A 19,812-nucleotide genomic window follows, 5' to 3' on the forward strand; every position below is an offset into this window, starting at 1 on the left:
GTCCATCAGGCCCTGGGGATTTATCGGCCTTCCATCCCATCAATTTCCCCAACACAATTTCCCGGCTAATAAGGATTTCCCCCAGATCCTCCTCCTTACTAGACTCCCCGACCCCTTTTTTAACCGGAAGGTTGTTCGTGTCCTCCTTCGTGAATACCGAACCAAAGTACTTGTTCAATTGGTCCGCCATTTCTTTGTTCCCCGTTATGACTTCCCCTGATTCTGACTGTAGGGGACCTACGTTTGTCTTTATGAACCTTTTTCTCTTTACATATCTATAGAATCTTTTGCAATCCGTCGTAATGTTCCCTGCAAGCTTCTTCTCATACTCCATTTTCCCTGCCCTAATCAAACCCTTTGTCCTCCTCTGCTGAGTTCTAAATTTCTCCCAGTCCCCAGATTCGCTGCTATTATTGGCCAATTTGTATGCCACTTCCTTGGCTTTAATACTATCCCTGATTTCCCTTGATAGCCACGGTTGAGCCACCTTCCCTTTTTTATTTTTATGCCAGACATGAATGTACAATTGTTGTAGTTCATCCATGCGGTCTCTAAATGTCTGCCATTGCCCATCCACAGTCAACCCCTTAAGTATCATTCGCCAATCCATCCCAGCCAATTCACGCCTCATAACTTCAAAGTTAGCCTTCTTTAAGTTCTGGACCATGGTCTCTGAATTAACTGTTTTATTCTCAATACCAATGCAGAATTCCACCATATTATGGTCACTCTTCCCCAAGGGGCCTCGCACAACGAGATTGCTAATTAACCCTCTCTCATTACATAACACCCAGTCTAATATGGCCTCCCCCCTAATTGGTTCCTCGACATATTGGTCTAAAAAACCATCCCTTATGCACTCCAGAAAATCCTTCTCCACCGTATTGCTTCCAGTTTGGTTAGCCCAATCTATGTGCATATTAAAGTCACCCATTATAACTGCTGCACCTTTATTGCACGCACCCCTAATTTCATGTTTGATGCCTCCCCAACATCACTACTACTGTTTGGAGGTCTGTACACAACTCCCACTAACGTTTTTTGCCCTTTAGTGTTCTGCAGCTCTACCCATATAGATTCCACATCATCCAAGCTAATGTCCTTCCTACCTATTGCCTTAATCTCCTCCTTAACCAGCAATGCTACCCCACCTCCTTTTTCTTTTATTCTATCCTTCCTGAATGTTGAATACCCCTGGATGTTGAGTTCCCAGCCCTGATCATCCTGGAGCCACGTCTCCGTAATCCCAATCACATCATATTTTTTAACATCTATTTGCACAGTTAATTCATCCACCTTATTGCGGATACTCCTTGCATTAAGACACAAAGCCTTTAGGCTTGTTTTTTTAACACCCTCTGTCCTTTTAGAATTTTGCTGTACAATGGCCCTTTTTGTTCTTTGCCTTGGGTTTCTCTGCCCTCCACTTTTCCTCATCTCCTTTCTGTCATATGTTTTTGCCTCCTTTTTGTTTCCCTCTATTTCCCTGCATTGGTTCCCATCCCCCTGCCATATTAGTTGAACTCCTCCCCAACAGCACTAGCAAACACTCCCCCGAGGACATTGGTTCCGGTCCTGCCCAGGTGCAGACCGTCCGGTTTGTACTGGTCCCACCTCCCCCAGAACCGGTTCCAATGCCCCAGGAATTTGAATCCCTCCCTGCTGCACCATTGCTCAAGCCACGTATTCATCTGAGCTCTCCTGCGATTCCTACTCTGACTAGCACGTGGCACTGGTAGCAATCCCGAGATTACTACTTTTGAGGTCCTACTTTTTAATTTAGCTCCTAGCTTCTTAAGTTCATTTCGTAGGAACTCATCCCTTTTTTTACCTATGTCTTTGGTACCAACGTGCACCACGACAACTGGCTGTTCTCCCTCCCTTTTTAGAATGTCCTGCACCCGCTCCGAGACATCCTTGACCCTTTCACCAGGGAGGCAACATACCATCCTGGAGTCTCGGTTGCGACCGCAGAAACGCCTATCTATTCCCCTTACAATTGAATCCCCTATCACTATCGCTCGCCCACTCTTTTTCCTGCCCTCCTGTGCAACAGAGCCAGCCACGGTGCCATGAACTTGGCTGCTGCTGCCCGCTCCTGATGAGTCATCCCCCTCAACAGCACTCAAAGCAGTGTATCTGTTTTGCAGTGGGATGACCACAGGGGACCCCTGCACTACCTTCCTTGCACTACTCTTCCTGCTGGTCTTCCATTCCCTCGCTGGCTGTGGACCCTTCTCCTGCGGTAAGACCAACTCGCTACACGTGATACTCACGTCGTTCTCAGCATCGTGGATGCTCCAGAGTGAATCCACCTTCAGCTCCAACTCCGCAACGCGGACCGTCAGTAGCCGGAGGTGGACACACTTTCCGCACATGTAGTCGTCAGGGACACTGGTTTTGTCCCCGTGTTCCCACATGGTACAGGAGGAGCATATCACGTGACCGAGCTGTCCTGCCATGACTCAACCCTTAGATACACTTAAATTGCCGACAACAATGTTAAAAGTTACTGACTAAAAAGAAAAAGAAAAACTACTCACCAATCAGCAGCCAATCACTTCCCACGTTGGCTGTGACGTCACCTATTGATTTCTTTCTACTTCTTTTTTGACTTCTCTCAGCTGGAGCTGCACAAGTACGCCTCTCTCGACTCCCGCCTCTCTCGACGCTCCCCGGACTGCTGAGCCTTTTATAGGCCGCTGCCTCTCTCGACTCCCGCGTCTCTCGACGCTCCCCGGACTGCTGAGCCTTTTATAGGCCGCTGCCTCTCTCGACTCCCGCGTCTCCCGACGCTCCCCGGACTGCTGAGCCTTTTATACCCATCTTTTATACCCATCTCCCGCACTCGGTTACATAGAGTGATAACAATTCAGATTATAGGGGATACTTTATTGGTACAGATGCATGGATATATAGCAGGATATGGAGAAACACAAACTGGCCGTGTCTTTAGAACCTGATAATGTATTTCAATCTCAGAGATTCACGACCCTGTGAAGCAGTGAGGAAATAAATTGATTTTATTTACAGTCCAGATGTGAGTCCATTCTGTTGGTGATGTGGAAGGAGTGACGTGGACCCAGAATCCGCCTCTATCAGGGAATCAACGGGCGGCGCCTGTAACCTCGCCCCCACCTCCCGGGTATTTAACTGCCGGTCACTGGGACCGCAATACAACAGTCTGGGAGTGCGTTTGCCCAGTGAGTTCTTGCCGAAATCATTCACCACACATTGCCAGGAGGATGAGGTCGGCTATTTCTCTCAGTCTGTTGCTGGCTTTCTTTTCCCGTGAGTAGTTTTTATTGTCCAAGTCTTTCATTGTTCCTGTCTCAGTGTTAGTCTCTCTGGAATGTTACAGAATTAGGAATCGTTTCACCAGGATTGATCCTCGGGGTTTCTGATTATTTCTACAGGTGTCCAGTCGGATATGGTGTTGACTCAGCCCGAGGCAGAGACCAGGATTCCCGGGGGCTCCCTGAGACTGACCTGTCAAACCAGCGGCTTAGATCTTGGTGGCAGCTACATGTACTGGGTCCGCCACGTTCCCGGACAGGGGCTGGAGTGGCTGATTAGATATTACAGTTCATCGGACAAGCATTACACCCCGGGGACTGAGGGCCGATTTACTGTGTCCAAAGATACTTCAAGCAACATCTTCGCGTTGGACATGAAGAAACTGCGGAGCGAAGACACCGCCATCTATTACTGTGCAAGGCACCACAGCGAGAGGAACCAGGGCTGGACCCGTACAAGAACAGATCGAGGGGGAATTCAATAACGTCCATCATAACCTGACGGTCAGTAATTGTGTCAAATGCAATGATAACGGCATTGTTCAAAACCAGACCACAAACCGCTTCTTACAAAACTAAGACACTGATAATTCAATGGTGAAAATATAACACTGTAACCAATGTACTGAGGGAGGTTTCGGTTGTGCTCCTGCTTAATGTTAACAGTGTCAACAATTGCCCAGCTGGACATGATGCTCGATTCACTGTGCCTGATACCTGCAGGGAGCTGGTGAGAACTGTGTTCTCCTTCTATTTGTTCTACAAACTGTTGGCTAAATTCTAAACTTGATAAGAAGCGAATTTGTATTTGAAGTGCATGTGTATTTCGAATGAATGTTGAGAATCAGTACTGAGCAGAGACTGAATGCAATATTTGTACGGGTTCCTATCACTGTGGGACCACGGGAATAAGGACGCCATGGGCTACTGGGGACCAGGGACCATGGTGACGGTGATTGCAGGTAAGGAACATTCCTACATTCTGCAACTGTTGTATTTGTGCCTTTATTTTACATTTCTCTTTATTTTAATAATTATTTCGTTCACTGAAACTTGGGTTCGGTGGGTTCTCTATTGAGATTTTTCAATGTTTTATGTAATTCTGCTACAAAGTGATTATAGAATTCAACTGTTTCTCCACATAAGTTGTTGTTGAAGTGATTTGGTGTTTATCTGCTAACGAGTTTCTGTGCTTGAGTTACGTTAAATCCTTTAAAGTTGTTACACTGTTTGACACTTCTGCAATGTTTAATCTCGGTGACCTATGATTGCTGCAATTTTTCTGATCGAATACAAACATTGTGTTTAAATATTTTTGAAAGAACATTTTAAACACATAACATAAATCTTAGCGCTCAATATATATTCTTAAGGAATTTAAAGATTTTAGTGAAAATTACATTTGTCATCTACTGACCGAATGTTCCCGAATGCACAGATTCAATACGTGAAGTGTTGCTGTAATTAAGGACTGAAAAATTAACACATTTCCAGATGGACCTGATTTAAATTAATATTACTAACATTATAATGATGTAGTAATATCACCCGTTATTATTAAAATATGCTATAATATTAACATTAATGTATTTTACATGATCCATCAAATCACAATTCTGCTGTCATTATTTTATATTTCAGTTGAAGTCAATCATAAGTTATTTTAGTTTTAGGCGGCTTCGGTGATTCTGTAAAGAGACTTTTTGCAATGATACATTTAATTCTGCTGAAATGGTTTAGAGAATGAAGGATCTGTTCATGAAAGGTTCTGTCCGCCCCTCAGTGATGTGATTTAGTATTGATCTGCTGAGGAGAGTTTGTGCCGGTGTTATTCAGAATACCAAAAATTTGTGAAACTATTTCGCGTTTCTACAATGTTTAATATCGGTGACAGCGGGCAGCAGCAGGTTCCTGATCGAATACAAACAAGATATGTGTTTGAAACTGTTTGAAAGCAGATTGTAGGCAGAGAACAGGAAGGTTTTAGGAATCAGAAATCATTGAAATATATTTTAACATAACAATTATTGGTGATAATTATATATTCATCTATAAATTTATGTTTACGATGCTGATATTTACTGAGTGAAACGTAACTGTAATTACCAGCTATATAATTAGCAATTATTCAGGTTGTAGCTGAAATAAATTACGATTAACAAACCGATTATAATATTATAATGCGATAATATCTTCCAATGTTATTAAAATATGTTATAATATCAATATAATTTTCTTAATATTATTTGCCTTCCAAAATCCTGCTGTACACTGGGCTCCATTAAGAGGAGCAGAAACTTTTAGAGGCTGGATACAATTATTAATTATGCCTGCAATTAGTTCACTGACAACATATTGATTCCACCGTGTGTTCAGTTTGAGTCGGGAGTTCAGTTACTTTTTACCTCCTGTTTACAGAGATGATTGGCAGTGTCTTTAATTATAACTCAAAGCCGTGTTGTAAATTGCATTTTGTCAATTTAACATGAAATTCTTACTGTGCAACCGAAATTTGTTATTGAATCACTATTGTGTTTTGTTTGATACCGATAGAATTATCACTAAACTAATCTTAAACAGTTTGCAAGATCAGCGGCTGTGAGTCAGGCGTCACCGGCAGTCAAATAATTATTCATGTGATTATATTCAAATTCAAGACTGCATAGGCTGGAGATAGGCAAATAATCCATTGAAATTCAAGCAGATTAATTTACTTAAAAAATGTTCATCTTGTTTAGAATTTAACACAACTTCCTTTCTCCCAAAGCGGTGCTATATAAGGGATAGAACGGTAGACATAGCACAGGTCATATCTGAGAATTATGTTAATTATTATTAATATTAAATTGATGAACAAAGTCTCTCCTCCATTTTCTCATTCAGGTTCAGTGTGGCAGATGGCCTGAATGATTTGTTATCCTACAGTTTTACACTAACCATTCTGGAAATTAGTTTCAAGAAATAGCAGAATGTATTTAATAATTAATTTGGGGGCATTGTGTGAATAATGGGAGTGAACTGTAAATGATTGTCTGTGTTATTAAATAGCAGAAGTTCTGCTACTGACTGCAAACTGGTTTTAATTAAGAAAACCATTTTTGGGAAGTTAAGATTGTGGAGAATATTTCAGCTCGAGAGTCCAGTTTAGTAAACAAGTGGTTTACAGCACATCGGACTTGTGACCCGGGCCGGACAGTGAACTATTTAAAATAGTCCACTCCTCAATCCATCATGTGCAATGTACTCTGAAAATAGACGCAGTTTTTGTTATGTCAGAATATGTAGAATTTAAAAATGTATCGGTAGAGAACGGGACAGAAGTAGAACTGCGTAATTAGCGTCAATTAGTCAAATGTGATTTGAGTTAAGTAAAAATAATTTATTTTTCTGATTGTATTTATGTATTAATATGCTGCTTAATATTTTACTGTTGATGAATTGTTATGGTAAGTTGAGTAAACCTTAATATATCACAAGTTGCCAGGCAGAAAAGGTTTTTAAATTATTATTCATTAATTGTATCAGTAAGACTGAAATTCAAGCACATTAAGTTAATTTCAAAAGTTCCAGGTACGTGTGCTTCTGAGGAGGAAGTGCCAGACAGGTACTCAGAGTATTTCCAATAATCAGCTAACACGAACACAAACTTAAAATGTAATATTCGTTCTAATTCATTAAACATAAATGATCTCTTGCAATTGCATTGCATACTGGTCAACATTACAGTTATTACACTAACACAAGGGTTGGAGAGAATGTTTAATTAATTCCTAAATTAATTTAGAAGATAATGCATGTATAACTCGGCTGTGCTGAGTTCGATAAGCTATCGCTTAATATTTTAGTTGATTTTGCCTCGATGATTTTACAGGTTATATTTACTATTGCAAATATGTCAAATCAGTGGGTGATCAGGTTTCAATGTATATGTCTCCTGGATTGTGACATTCTTACGCTGTTAGCTAGTCCCGTTTAACGCGCAGCACTTTCCGTGGAATGAGAATTATTTCCAGATACTTATTTTCAGGGAAATTAATTTTTACACGGTTTACAAGATAGTCGACCGAGAGGGAGGAATGGCTGGATGTTGAATAGTTTCTCAAATAAAGATCAGTTTAATTTCAAAAAATCTGCAGAGTTGAGGTGGTTGGTAATTGACAAGAAATAAATTAGAAATCAAACAGCTTCATTGAAATTAACAGATAGAACTGGTCTCTCTCACTGGAGCACCGTTGTTGCACCGTTTGTGTCAGTTCTGTTCCTGTGCGACTGCTCACTGTGTGAGAATCATCAGTCCTCCTGACGGGTTGCAAAACTTCTGGATTGTGATCGTGTATTGCGGGGGGTGTCATTTAACTCAGTTATTTAAAAAACTGGTATATGTGAGAAACGTAAAAGATTGACTTTAAGGTTGAGGAGTCGCCGCTGAAATGAGATCAGTAACCCAGCTTTTGACAGTCAGAAGGAGCAGTTCCGAAACACCAAGGGGGGACAGTAGAAGAAGCTTTAATCAGTTTCTAACCCGGTTGTAACTACCCTGGAAGTGTTTGATGGGACAGTGCAGAAGGAGCTTTACTCTGTATCTAGCCCATGCTGTACGTGCCCTGGGAGTGTTTGATGGGACAGTGTAGAGAGAATGTTACTCTGTGCTGACCCATGCTGTACCTGTTCTGGGCGTGTTTGATGGGACAATGTAGAGGGAGCTCAACTCTGTATCTTGACCGATGCTGTATCTGCCCTGTGTGGATTGATGGCACAGTGCAGAAATAATTTTACTCGGAATCTAAACCTTGCTATATTTGACCCGTCTTACAGGGTAGTGCAGTTTAATATGCATTCATCCTTTGCTTTACATGACCTTACAGCGCCAGACAGACCAGTGAAGAGGGAGATTTACTCTATCGAATCTGTCCTGTATCTGATTCGAGTGATTTTCGAAAACAAATTGAAGAAACCTCAATCTGCATCTAACTAATACGATATTGAATTAGTTATTGTTATACAGTTGAGCATCAGCTAATTATTGCATGAGATTGGTCTGATCCTAAGCTTACTTTCAGAACAAACAGTTTCAGGAAAGCAGTGCCTCGTCTGATCAGATGGATGCTCCAATTTATTTTGGCAATTTTGTACCTGCACTGGGACTGTTTGATGGGACACTGTAGAGGGAGATTAAGTCTCTATCTACCCATGCTGTACCTGCCCTGGGAATGTTTAATGGGACATTCTAGAGGGAGCTTTACACTGTACCTGTATTGGGAGTGTTTGATGGGACATTGTAGAGGAAGCTTTATTTTTTATCCAAGCCGTACTGGACCTGTCCTGAATGTGTTTAATTGGCAGTGTGGAGGAAAATCTACTGTTTATCTAACTCGTGCCGTAACTACACTGGGAGTGTTTGATATGACAGTGATGAAGGAGCTTTACTCTGCAACTAACCCATACTTTACCTTATCTGGCATTGCTTGATGGGACATTGCAGAGATAGCTTTAATCAACATTTAACCTTTTATTTAGAAGGACGTGGAGCTTAATTGGGTCCTTCAATATAGATTGATCTTCTATTTAATCAGAGCTATAGGTGAGCTGGTGTGCTTTAAAGGGGAAGTGTATGGGAAGCTTTTCTTTGTACGTGTGATAATTGTGCTGAGTATAATCGGTCAATTTGATAATGCATTTTATGGGGAGACATTTCGTAGCACATCTCTGCAGTACTTGAGCTGGGAATGTTTGACGGGATAGTACAGATAACATATTACTCTGTGTGTAACCCTTGCTATACCTGGCCTGACCCACACGACAGCATAGCGGGAGCTTTGCTCTTGTATCGTGCTGTATCTGACCTGAGAGTGCTTGGTCAGGCAATGTTCAAGGCACCGTTATCTGCCACTAACAGATAGCAGATAAACTACTCGTGCCAGATATAAACAATAAATCGTCCGATTGCCCAGATTAAACAACGCACATTCATTGATGTTTATATTCTTTCTGAAAAAATGCCAAATTTTTAATGAGTTATTCATGTTTGAACATTCTGAGCATCAGATTTCTATTGAACACGATTGGCCTGATCCTCAGCTCACTTTCAGAACAAACCGTTTCAGGAAGTGAATAACGCTCCAGAAAGCAGCGGCTGTTCTGATCTGTTGGGAGGCTGTAAGTTATTTTCACAATTTAAATGGAGGATATCGAGAATCCCGCTTCAAATAACAGTCATGAGGACCTCGTGTTTAGAAACATTATGTTGTTCAATTCATCTTGAGCAGGTTAAAGGTAGGGACAAACTATGAGAGATGCAGCTATTGGCCTGGGTCACAACACAAGGTGCACAGTCACTGAGCTGCAATTCTGTGAAACATTTAAAGAGATAGAGTCAACCTGCAATAAGTCATCATTCGCAATGAACTTTAAGCCTTTATAACAGCATGCGATTGACTAATATGCGTCAGATTTATAAGATCCCTTTATTTTAAATATCCTCTTTCATTATAACGAACAGTAAAAATAGATCTGGTAGAGGTGTCCAAAATATGAAGCGTTTCCTTCCATTAAATCTAGAAGCACTATTCACACTGATTCGTGTAGAATGATAGCATCTCACAGCACTGAAAAGGCCATTCAAGCATCGTGCCTGTGCCGGCTCTGAAAGAGCTGTCCAATTTAATCCAACTCCCCTGGGTTTTCCTTGTAAACGTGCACATGTGTCCTCCTGACATACAGGAGGATCTGCTTGGAGCATTCCTGAAATTACCAACCCTCTGTGTGAAACAATTGCCCCAATTTTCCCTTTTGATCTTTTGCCAATTATTTTAAATCTGTGACCTTTGGTTACCCACCTACTTTCCAGCGGAAGCAGTTTCTCCCTACTTGCTCTATCAAAAACTATCATAATGTTCAATATCTCTCTTACGTTTCTTCTTAACCTCTGTTCTAAGGAGAACATCCCTGCTTTTCCAATCTCTCCACATAACTGAAGTCCGCATCCCTGGCATAATCCTGGTAAAAGCCTCCCCTCTACACTCCCCAAGGGCTTGACATCCTTCCTACATTGTTGTTCCAGAATTGTGCACAATACTCCAGCTGAGGCCTAACACGTGATCTGTATGTTTAGCATAACCGCCTTGTTTTTGTAGTCAATTCCCCATTTAGAAAGTCAAGTATCCCATAATGTTTCATAACTGTCTTACCAGTTTGCCCTGCCCCGTTCAAAGATTTGTAAATATGTACATCTACGACTCTCTGTTCGTGCATCCCCTCAAAACAATACTATTTAGATTACACTGCCTCTCCATCTTCCACCCAATGTGCATCGCTTCTCAATGATTCGCATTAAATTGCAATTGCCATGTCCCGGCCCATTTCACTGGTCCATCTGTCTCCTCATGGAGTCTGCTGCTTTCATGCTCACTATAGGCTACGTTGCCAGGTTTTGCCTCATCTTCGAACTTCGAAATTGTATTCCCGATAACCAAGTCCAGGTCGTTGTTATATAACAAGAACAGCAATGGGAACTGAAATGGGCCATTTAAGGAGAAACTTCCAATTAACCGGATTTTGGAATGGTATTTTATTCGGATTATTAATTGAATGGGATGGAGGAGGAAACTCAAGAGGCATGCATTCAATAGGATGGGATAGAGCCCAGATCACATTGCACTGAGTGACATCGCTCTTCCTCAAATGCTGAGGAAATAAGGGAGAAATTCGACTCAATCGCGATTCATCTCCAGCTTGAATCTTAGAAACTAGACTATGGAAATGCTATCTGTTGAATTATGTGGTAGGCAAATTTAGAGGGTTTTTTGCTAACGTCCGAAGCAGGAATTCCGCTGTTACTTTGAAGTGCAGTCACAATTGTTTTGTTGGGATACACTGCAGGCAATGTGCACAGAGCGAACTTCCCCAAACTGCAATTAAATAAAGGACCAGAAATGGTGCTGATTGAGAAATAAATGCAGGCCGAAATAGCAGGAACATGCCTCTGTTCTTCTATTGTATGAACCAATGAAGGATTCTTTATTGGCGAGTTGTGTAAAGGTTCTTGTTGTGTAATGTGATAGAGCTCGGGGATAGAAAGGTGTGTTCCTGACCAGGGCATCGACAGGTGCTTATAAAGGAACTGACAGAAGCTCAAATGCCCGTGTAGTCTTTGATGGGAAAATGGTGGAATTAGTTTATTCTGCAGTCAAATTTCGAGTTGTTTCTTTCTTTTATAAGCATGGATTACAGTGTCTAACTTGTTCAATGGGCCATTCTTTCTCAGTAACACCGTTTCCCCCCAATCTCTACGCCCTGCTCTCCTCCTGTGAACAACCCAGCACCGATGGCTCCATCACATACGGCTGTTTGGCGATGGACTACTCCCCCGATATCACCAGCCTTTCCTGGAAGAAAGATAAAGATCCTATCACCACTGCATTGAAGACCTACCCGTCAGTGTTCAACAAGAAAGGAATCTACACCCAGAGCAGCCAGTTAACCATCACCAAGTCAGATGTGGGGAGCAGCACAATCTTCTGTGAGGTTCGACGTGGTGTGTCGGTCTGGGCCATCACAATGCCAGGTTAGTGATGTGGGTTACAGGGCAAACAATGATAAGATGACAAATTATGCTCAACTTGTATAGCAATTTGGTAAGACAACACCTAGAGTACTGTGTACAGTTCTGCTCTCCCTATCATACTTAGAATACTGTGTACAGTTCTCGTCTCCAAATCACACTTAGAGTATTGTGTACAGTTATGATTTCCACATAATACTTAGAATACTGAGCACAGTTCTAGTTTCCTTATCACATTTAGAATATTGGTCACAATTCTGGTTTCCATCTCATACTTAGATTAGTGTCTAAAGTTCTGGTCTCCATATCATACTAAGAATATTATGCACAGTTCCGGTCTCCATATCACAGTTAGAATATTCTTTAAAGTTCTGGTTTCGATCTCATACTTAGAATACGGCATAAAGTTGTGGTCTCCATATCATGCTTAGAATACTGTGCATGGTTCTGGACCTCATATCGCACTTAGAATATTATGCACAGTTCTGGTCTGCATATTACACTGAGAATACAGTGCACAGTTCTGCTCTCTGTAAATGCCTGGTTAGTGTTAGTCTGATAGCAAAGAACCTGTTAAAATATAAGGACACTTTGCATTTCTTAATCATTTATTTTACAAGCAATGTCAGTAATATGTTTTTTTTTGAAGATCCTGAACCGGACATCGGTCCTCCAACTGTTGTCCTCACGCTGAGTTCCACTGAACAAATCACCACCAGCAGATATGCAAGCGCCGTGTGTTCAATCATCGATTTCCGGCCAAAGTCACTGACCGTGAATTGGCTGAAGAGTGGACAACTCCTGGATTCGGGTTTCGTCACCTCTCCCGTCTTTGAGGTGAACGGGAACTTCTCGACGGCCAGTCGGCTGACAGTCCCCGCCGAGGAATGGTTCACCGGCTCGGTCTACACCTGCCAAGTCACTCATGAAGGGGTCACGCAAAGCCGTAACTTCAGCAGATCTCAGGGTAAGAGGCACAATCCCGGGAGGTTCCAGACCATTCTGAGCGCTGACCTAGTCAGGTGTTTCATTGGAATTAGTAAAAAGCAGAGGACTGTTCCAAATTTCCAATCATGCAGTCTGTGTATTCTTGCGATACAAACTTGCCTTTATACAGCGCCTTCAGCGACCACAGACTGAACCAAAGCGCTTGCCAGCCAATGAATTAAGTTGTGAAATGTTCTCATAGTTGTAATGTACAAAGTTCGGCAGTCATTTAGTGCACAGCAAGCTCCCAAAAACAACAGTGTGATAATGACCATTTTTTTTTGTTGAGTGATATTTCTTGAGGGATAAATATTCCCAGGCTACCAGGGAGAACTCCTCTGCTTTTCATTGAAATAATGCCAAGGTATCTTTTACCTCCACCTGAGAGGCCAGATGGATCCACGGTTTAACACCTGATCCAACTGACGGCACCTCCGACATTGCGCCATGCTCCCAGTACTGCACTGGGAGACTCAGCTTACATTTTGTGATCAAGTATCTGGAGTGTGAATTCAATCCACTATCTTCTGGTTCAGGATTCCTCATTGCTCAGCTTTATTAACCTCGCCAAAGAAGTTTTCCCCTTGCTCTGATGTCAGGCAGTGAGTGAAGTGTCCTTAGTCACAGGTTTATCCTGAGTTGGCTGATCATATACGGAGTGGCAGTAGGAGTCTGGAACCCTTTCCTGCCAACTGTCCAGGAACCCTGCTAGAATGAGCATCTACCCTATTCAGAGCACTGAGCCCAGTTCTGCGCTCCGCACCTCAGGAAGGATATACGTGGATGCGCTAAACTGCACGTTTACCCGAATTAAACCGGGCCTATAATGTAAAATGATCTGGAGACGAGTATAGAACGTTAAGAGATGATCCAATTGAGGTGTTTAAGTTTATCAATGGAATTGATCGAGTAGATATAGAAACATTTATTTAGTTTGATGGGAGAGTCCAGAACAAGTAGCAGAACCTTAACATTAGAGTTAGGCCTTGCAGAGGTAATGTCACAAAGAATTTCCTCACAGGAAGAATAGTGCAAGTCGGGATTTCCCTCCCCAAAAGCTGCTGATGCTTGCTTTCAATTGAAAAGTTGAAAATTGAGATTGATAGATTTTTGTCAGGCAAGGTTATCAAGGCGGGAAGATGGTGTTGAGTGTTGATCAGCCATGATCTAACTGGTTGGCGGGATAGGATGGATAGGCTGAATGGCCACCTACTGTTCCTATGTTGCTATTAATGCCCTGAGGTCATATTTCACTCTGACTTTCTCTCACCAGACATGATAAATATTCAGTACTTACAGAAATTAAAAAAACTACTTCACACCATTACAAATGATGCCCCACCATAAAGATTCCTTGGAACTCCATTCTCCCGACCTTGCACTTCTCCTCAGACGGGGGCTGTGACTGGTTACTGCACATTTTCACCGCAACAAAAAACGCAGCAAGATACCAGAAACTTAACATTGTTTCCTGTTGTCCCATAAATCTTGAAATTAATTTGACACTGGTTTTGAACCAGTATAATGCTGGTGTCGACCTCTTGAACCTCGGGCTATTCGGGCTTCAGCTATTATAACCAGCAGAGATGAATTTGGGTGCAAGTATCTATAGACGGGTGTAAAGGAGCAAGGGATTTCAGGAAGAGCGCTATTCAATGCCTAACATAATTGCGCCCTAAAGAATTCCCATTTTACTCCGGGTATTTGCTTCACAGCCCGTTACAGGTGTCTCTGGCTGCAAATACACAGGAAATGTTACAGTTCTCCTGGAATCGTTGCCAATTAATTGTCCTTCCAATAACGGTGTTAAAGCAACAGCGGGAGGTTGATACCTCAAATGTGATATATTCCCCTTGAAAGAGTTAAGGCTAAATATTGGTGTCCTGATTCTGAAGCTGCAGCTTTTCCTGACTTTCATTCCTGTTTCGCAGTGGATGTCCCATGCAGTGATTCAAAAATCACTCTTCGCCCACCGTCACTGGAACAGGTCTTACTGGAGGCGACGGTGACCTTAACCTGCGTCGTGTCTGACGCTCCTTATGGGCTCACCGTGTCCTGGACCCGAGAAAAGGAGGCTTTGAAATCAGAGATTGCCGTCCAACCGGGAGAGGATCCCAACAGCGTGATCAGCAACTTAAACATCTCGACACAAGACTGGCTGAGTGGGGATAAGTTCTACTGCGTTGTGAGCCATCAGGATATGCCGACTCCGATCAGAGATTCCATCCACAAGGAAAAGGGTGAGCGGGGCGATTGTTGCAATAAGTGAGATACTGTGACTAAGGCATGTGCAAGAGCCAATCATTATATAAAATGTTTAATGGGCTACTTTGATCATTCAGTTTGGTAATTCCACGAACTCTGCACTCTGTGACCTGACATTATGTATTTTAGGGGAAAGTGGATAAGTCCATGAGTGAGAAAGGAATAGAAGGGTATGTTATTAGGATTAAATTAAGTGAGCTAGGAGGTGGCTTGTGTGGAACATACACACCGGCATAGACCAGTTGGCCAAATCTCCTCATTCTGTGCAGTAAATTCTATGTAATTTTCCAGACCAATCCTTCAAGATTTCAGAGAGAAAGATTGTGTTCCCTCTGCTGCGGGATGAAAAACCAGAAAGGCCCCAGAGGGGAAAAGGAAAAGCGTTAAAATTCAACGCAGTGTCCATTTCTCTCACATCTAACCACCTGAAATTGGCTAAATTTAAATAAGGAAGGCGAGTTGTGGGCGGTGGTCTCACAGGCCACCCGGGAGAACGGGAGGATTGGAAGCCGAGTGAGGAGGTCTCGGATCGCGGGTGGTGGGTTAGGCAGGGACCCTGGATCCAGGGGTAGGTGTAAGGGCAATTACCACCTGGGTGCAGCAGTCCCCGCCTCGCTGTAACTGCAGGGATTTACACAGTGTGTCAATCTGGACCAGCGACTGTTAAACACCAAATGGTGGTTAAAATTGAAGATTCCATTCTCATTTAAATATTTTACTCAACTATAATATTACAACCGGGAGTGGGCGCGTTGAGGTCGGGATATCGATTTTTACCAATTTAGCCACCTCCACGACCACAATCCGCCCGCTCCGTTAGGTTAAAGTTCACCCCCATTGTCTCTGGAACTGTCCAGTTCATTGACCTTTATTCTAACTGTTCTACAGCAAAAGATCGGCGGGAACCGGCCGTGTCTGTCCTCCTGCCCTCGGTAGAAGAAGTCTCCGCTCCGAGGTTGGTCAGCCTCACCTGCTTAGTGAGAGGTTTCTCCCCCCGAGAGATCTTTGTCAAATGGACCGTCAATGACAAGCCGGTGGATTCCGGCAACTACAAGAACACCGAGGTGATGGCGGAGAACGGCAGCAGCTCCTTCTTCATGTACAGCCTGCTATCCATTGCAGCCGAGGAGTGGGCCAGCGGCGCTTCTTACTCCTGTGTGGTGGGACATGAAGCGATCCCCTTGAAGATCACCAACAGAATCGTCAATAAATCCAGCGGTAAACCCAGTTTTGTGAACATTTCCCTTGTTCTGATGGACACCGTCAATTCTTGTCAATGACAATCTCTCGATTGCCTTTCAGTTCTTAAATAGAAACCAATAAAGTGTTCTCCTTCCAACAGTGAGCTAAACACACTGCCGCTCAATTAATTGTGTTTCCTATTTTGGCCAATGTGAGGGCGAAGTAGGGGGTTTGCTGTTCTCTGGTCCAAGGCTTGTACAGCCAGAGCTCCCAGTGCAGAAACACCATGGGCTAGAGACAGCGTGAAGCTCTATCTTTACAGGATTCATGAAAGTAACTTCACAAACTTCCTACCTTTCCTATTTCCGATAAATAAAGGCAGCACATTTATATCTCGGTGTCCCTATTTCTCGGTTGTCTACCGCAAATTCAGAATTGAAGTCAGTTTCATATTGCAGCCACGGGGAACTGAAGTGAGTGCCACACACGAACACGAACTGTACCTCCACTCCCCACCTGAGAGAGGGGAAAGGGTAATTGTTAACCAACTTTAGAACCACTTCCCTAACTAGAGAGAGGGGGGGGGGGGAACGGTAATTGTTGGGCCACTTTAATACCATTCCCCCAACAGCGAGTGAGAGGAACAGCAATTGTTAACCCACTGTACACTCCCTCCTCCACCAGAGATAGGGAAATGGGCAATAGTTAACCCACTGTATCAGGCACTCCCCCAGCAGAGATTGTGATGGGTAATTGGTAATCTACTGTCGCTCCCCACTCCCCCAGCTGTGAGAGAGTAAAGGGTAATTATTAGCTTACTGGACCTATCACATCCACCAGCGAGAGGGGAAAGGGCAATGTGTAATTCATGTAATCACCACTGCGCCCCCTGCAGGGACATGGGAAGTGAACCAACCTATTTTATATGGACTAAGTTGGCATCAGTACAATGTGAGATTCTAAACCATGGTCTAAATATTTTAAATTTGCCACATGAGTATTATATTCTGAAATAACTATTTATTCCACGTAATATTTTTAAATAGGGTTGGGGGTGCAGCAGTCCCTGTTAATTGTAAACAAACATGTTGAATTCTAATGGGCCATATCTAAACTGGTGATTGAATCCACTGCGGGTTTCTCACAGTTGTGTCCCTGATGTTTCTGAGGCCCATCGGTTGAATCGTTGCATTCTTTCAGCTGACGTCACATAATTCCTCAAACAGAACACATTTACACAGAGCCAGGGAGAATAAATGTGAAAGTGAGTTTGTGTGTGTTCACATGGAAGTATGTTGATGACTTTGTGTAAGTGTGTGTGTTTTTGTGTAAGTGCACAATTACACATAAACACACATAGACTTACATATAAAGACATACATTAACACTCTGACACATAATATTATACATAACTAGAATATAATGAAAACCATCTTTGTAAAATCCAGTTATTGATACTCTCTGAAACTTCGAACAGTAGCAATAATAGATATCAATCCAAACACACACTACACAAAACACAGTTACACACACTTACACACATAAAAACACACGTCAATCCACACACACACTTACACAAAGCACACTTACACAAAACACACTTACACACGCATAAACACACACACCAATCCAAACACACACTTACAAAATGCACACTTGCACACACTTACACACACATAAATACACACATCAATCCATACACGCACTTACATAAAACATACTTTCACACACATAAACACACACATCAATCCACACACACACTTACACCAAACACACTTACACACACATAAACACACAGACACCAATCCAAACACACACTTACAAAAACCACACTTGCATATACTTACACACACATAAATACACACATCAATCCATACACGCACTTACATAAAACATACTTTCACACACATAAACACACACATCAAGCCACACACACACTTACACCAAACACACTTACACACACATAAACACACACACACCAATCCAAACACACACTTACAAAAAACACACTTGCATATACTTACACACACATAAATACACACATCAATCCATACACGCACTTACAAAAAAGATACTTTCACACACATAAACACACACATCAATCCACACACGTACTTACACCAAACACACTTACACACACATAAATACTCACATCAATCCACAGACACACTTACACAAAACACACTTACGCACACATAAATACACATATCAATCCACACACGCACTTACACAAAACACACTTACACACACAAACATACACATCAATCCACACACGCACACACACATAAACACACACGTCAATCCACACACACACTTACACAAAACACAGGTGCAAACACTTACACACACTTACAAACACTTATACACATTTACAAAAATCACATTTACACACACATAAACACACTGTGTACAATGTGAGATTCTAACCCATGGTGTAAAGATTTTAAACTTGCCACATGAGTATTCTATTCTGAAATAACTATTTATTCCACGTAATATTTTTAAATAGTGTTGGGGTGAAATTGTACCTGTTAATTGTAAACGAACATGTTGAATTCTAACGGGCCATATCTAAACTGGTGAATTAATCCTCTGCGGGTTTCTCACAGTGTCCCTGATGTTTCTGAGGCCCATCGGTTGAATTGTTGCATTCTTTCGGCTGACGTCACATTATTCCTCAAACAGAACACATTTACAGAGTCGGGAGAATAAATATGAAAGTGAGGTTGTGTGTGTTCACATGGAAGTGTGTTGATGATTTTGTGTAAGTGTTTGTGTTTTTGTGTAAGTGCACAATTACACATAAACACACATAGACTTATATATAATGACATACGTTAACACTCTGACACACAATATTACACATAACTAGAATATAATGAAAACCATCATTGTAAAATCCAGTTATTGATACTCTCTGAAACTTCGAACATTAGCAATAATAGACAATAATCCAAACACACACTACACAAAACACAGTTACACACACATAAAGACACACTTCAATCCACACACACATTTCACAAAACATACTGACACGCACTTACACACCCATAATTACTTCACATCAATCCACACATACACTTACACAAAATACACTTACACACACTTACACACACACATCAATCCAAACACACAATTACACAAAGCACACTTACACACACTTACACGGAACACACTTACACACACATAAGTACACACATACCAATCCAAACACACTTACAAAAAGCACACTTGCACACACATAAATAGACACATCAATCCATACACGCACTTACACAAAACACGCTTTCACACACATACACACACACATCAATCCACACATACACTTACACAAAACACAGGTACACACACTTACACACACATTAACACACACATCAATCCACACACACACTTACACAAAACACACTTACTCACACATAAACATACACATCAATCCACACACGCACTTACGCAAAGCACACTTACACACACATAAACATACACATCAATCCACACACGCACTTACCCAAAACACACACA

At 42.1% G+C, this 19,812-nt stretch overlaps 1 gene segment (V, D, J or C); it reads left to right on the forward strand.

Moving 5' to 3' along the window:
• The window catches only part of LOC139235552 (Ig heavy chain C region-like), a 35,390-nt gene extending 19,002 nt beyond the window's left edge, over window positions 1-16,388 (forward strand). The window contains 6 exon segments of the C gene segment in view: window positions 3,417-3,743; window positions 4,214-4,258; window positions 11,560-11,859; window positions 12,506-12,823; window positions 14,775-15,083; window positions 15,997-16,388. Coding sequence covers window positions 3,417-3,743; window positions 4,214-4,258; window positions 11,560-11,859; window positions 12,506-12,823; window positions 14,775-15,083; window positions 15,997-16,388 — 1,691 coding nt within the window.
• The last annotated feature ends 3,424 nt before the right edge of the window (window positions 16,389-19,812 follow it).

The sequence above is a fragment of the Pristiophorus japonicus genome, chromosome 23 (genome assembly GCF_044704955.1).
Source record: "Pristiophorus japonicus isolate sPriJap1 chromosome 23, sPriJap1.hap1, whole genome shotgun sequence".
Lineage (NCBI taxonomy): Eukaryota > Metazoa > Chordata > Chondrichthyes > Pristiophoridae > Pristiophorus > Pristiophorus japonicus.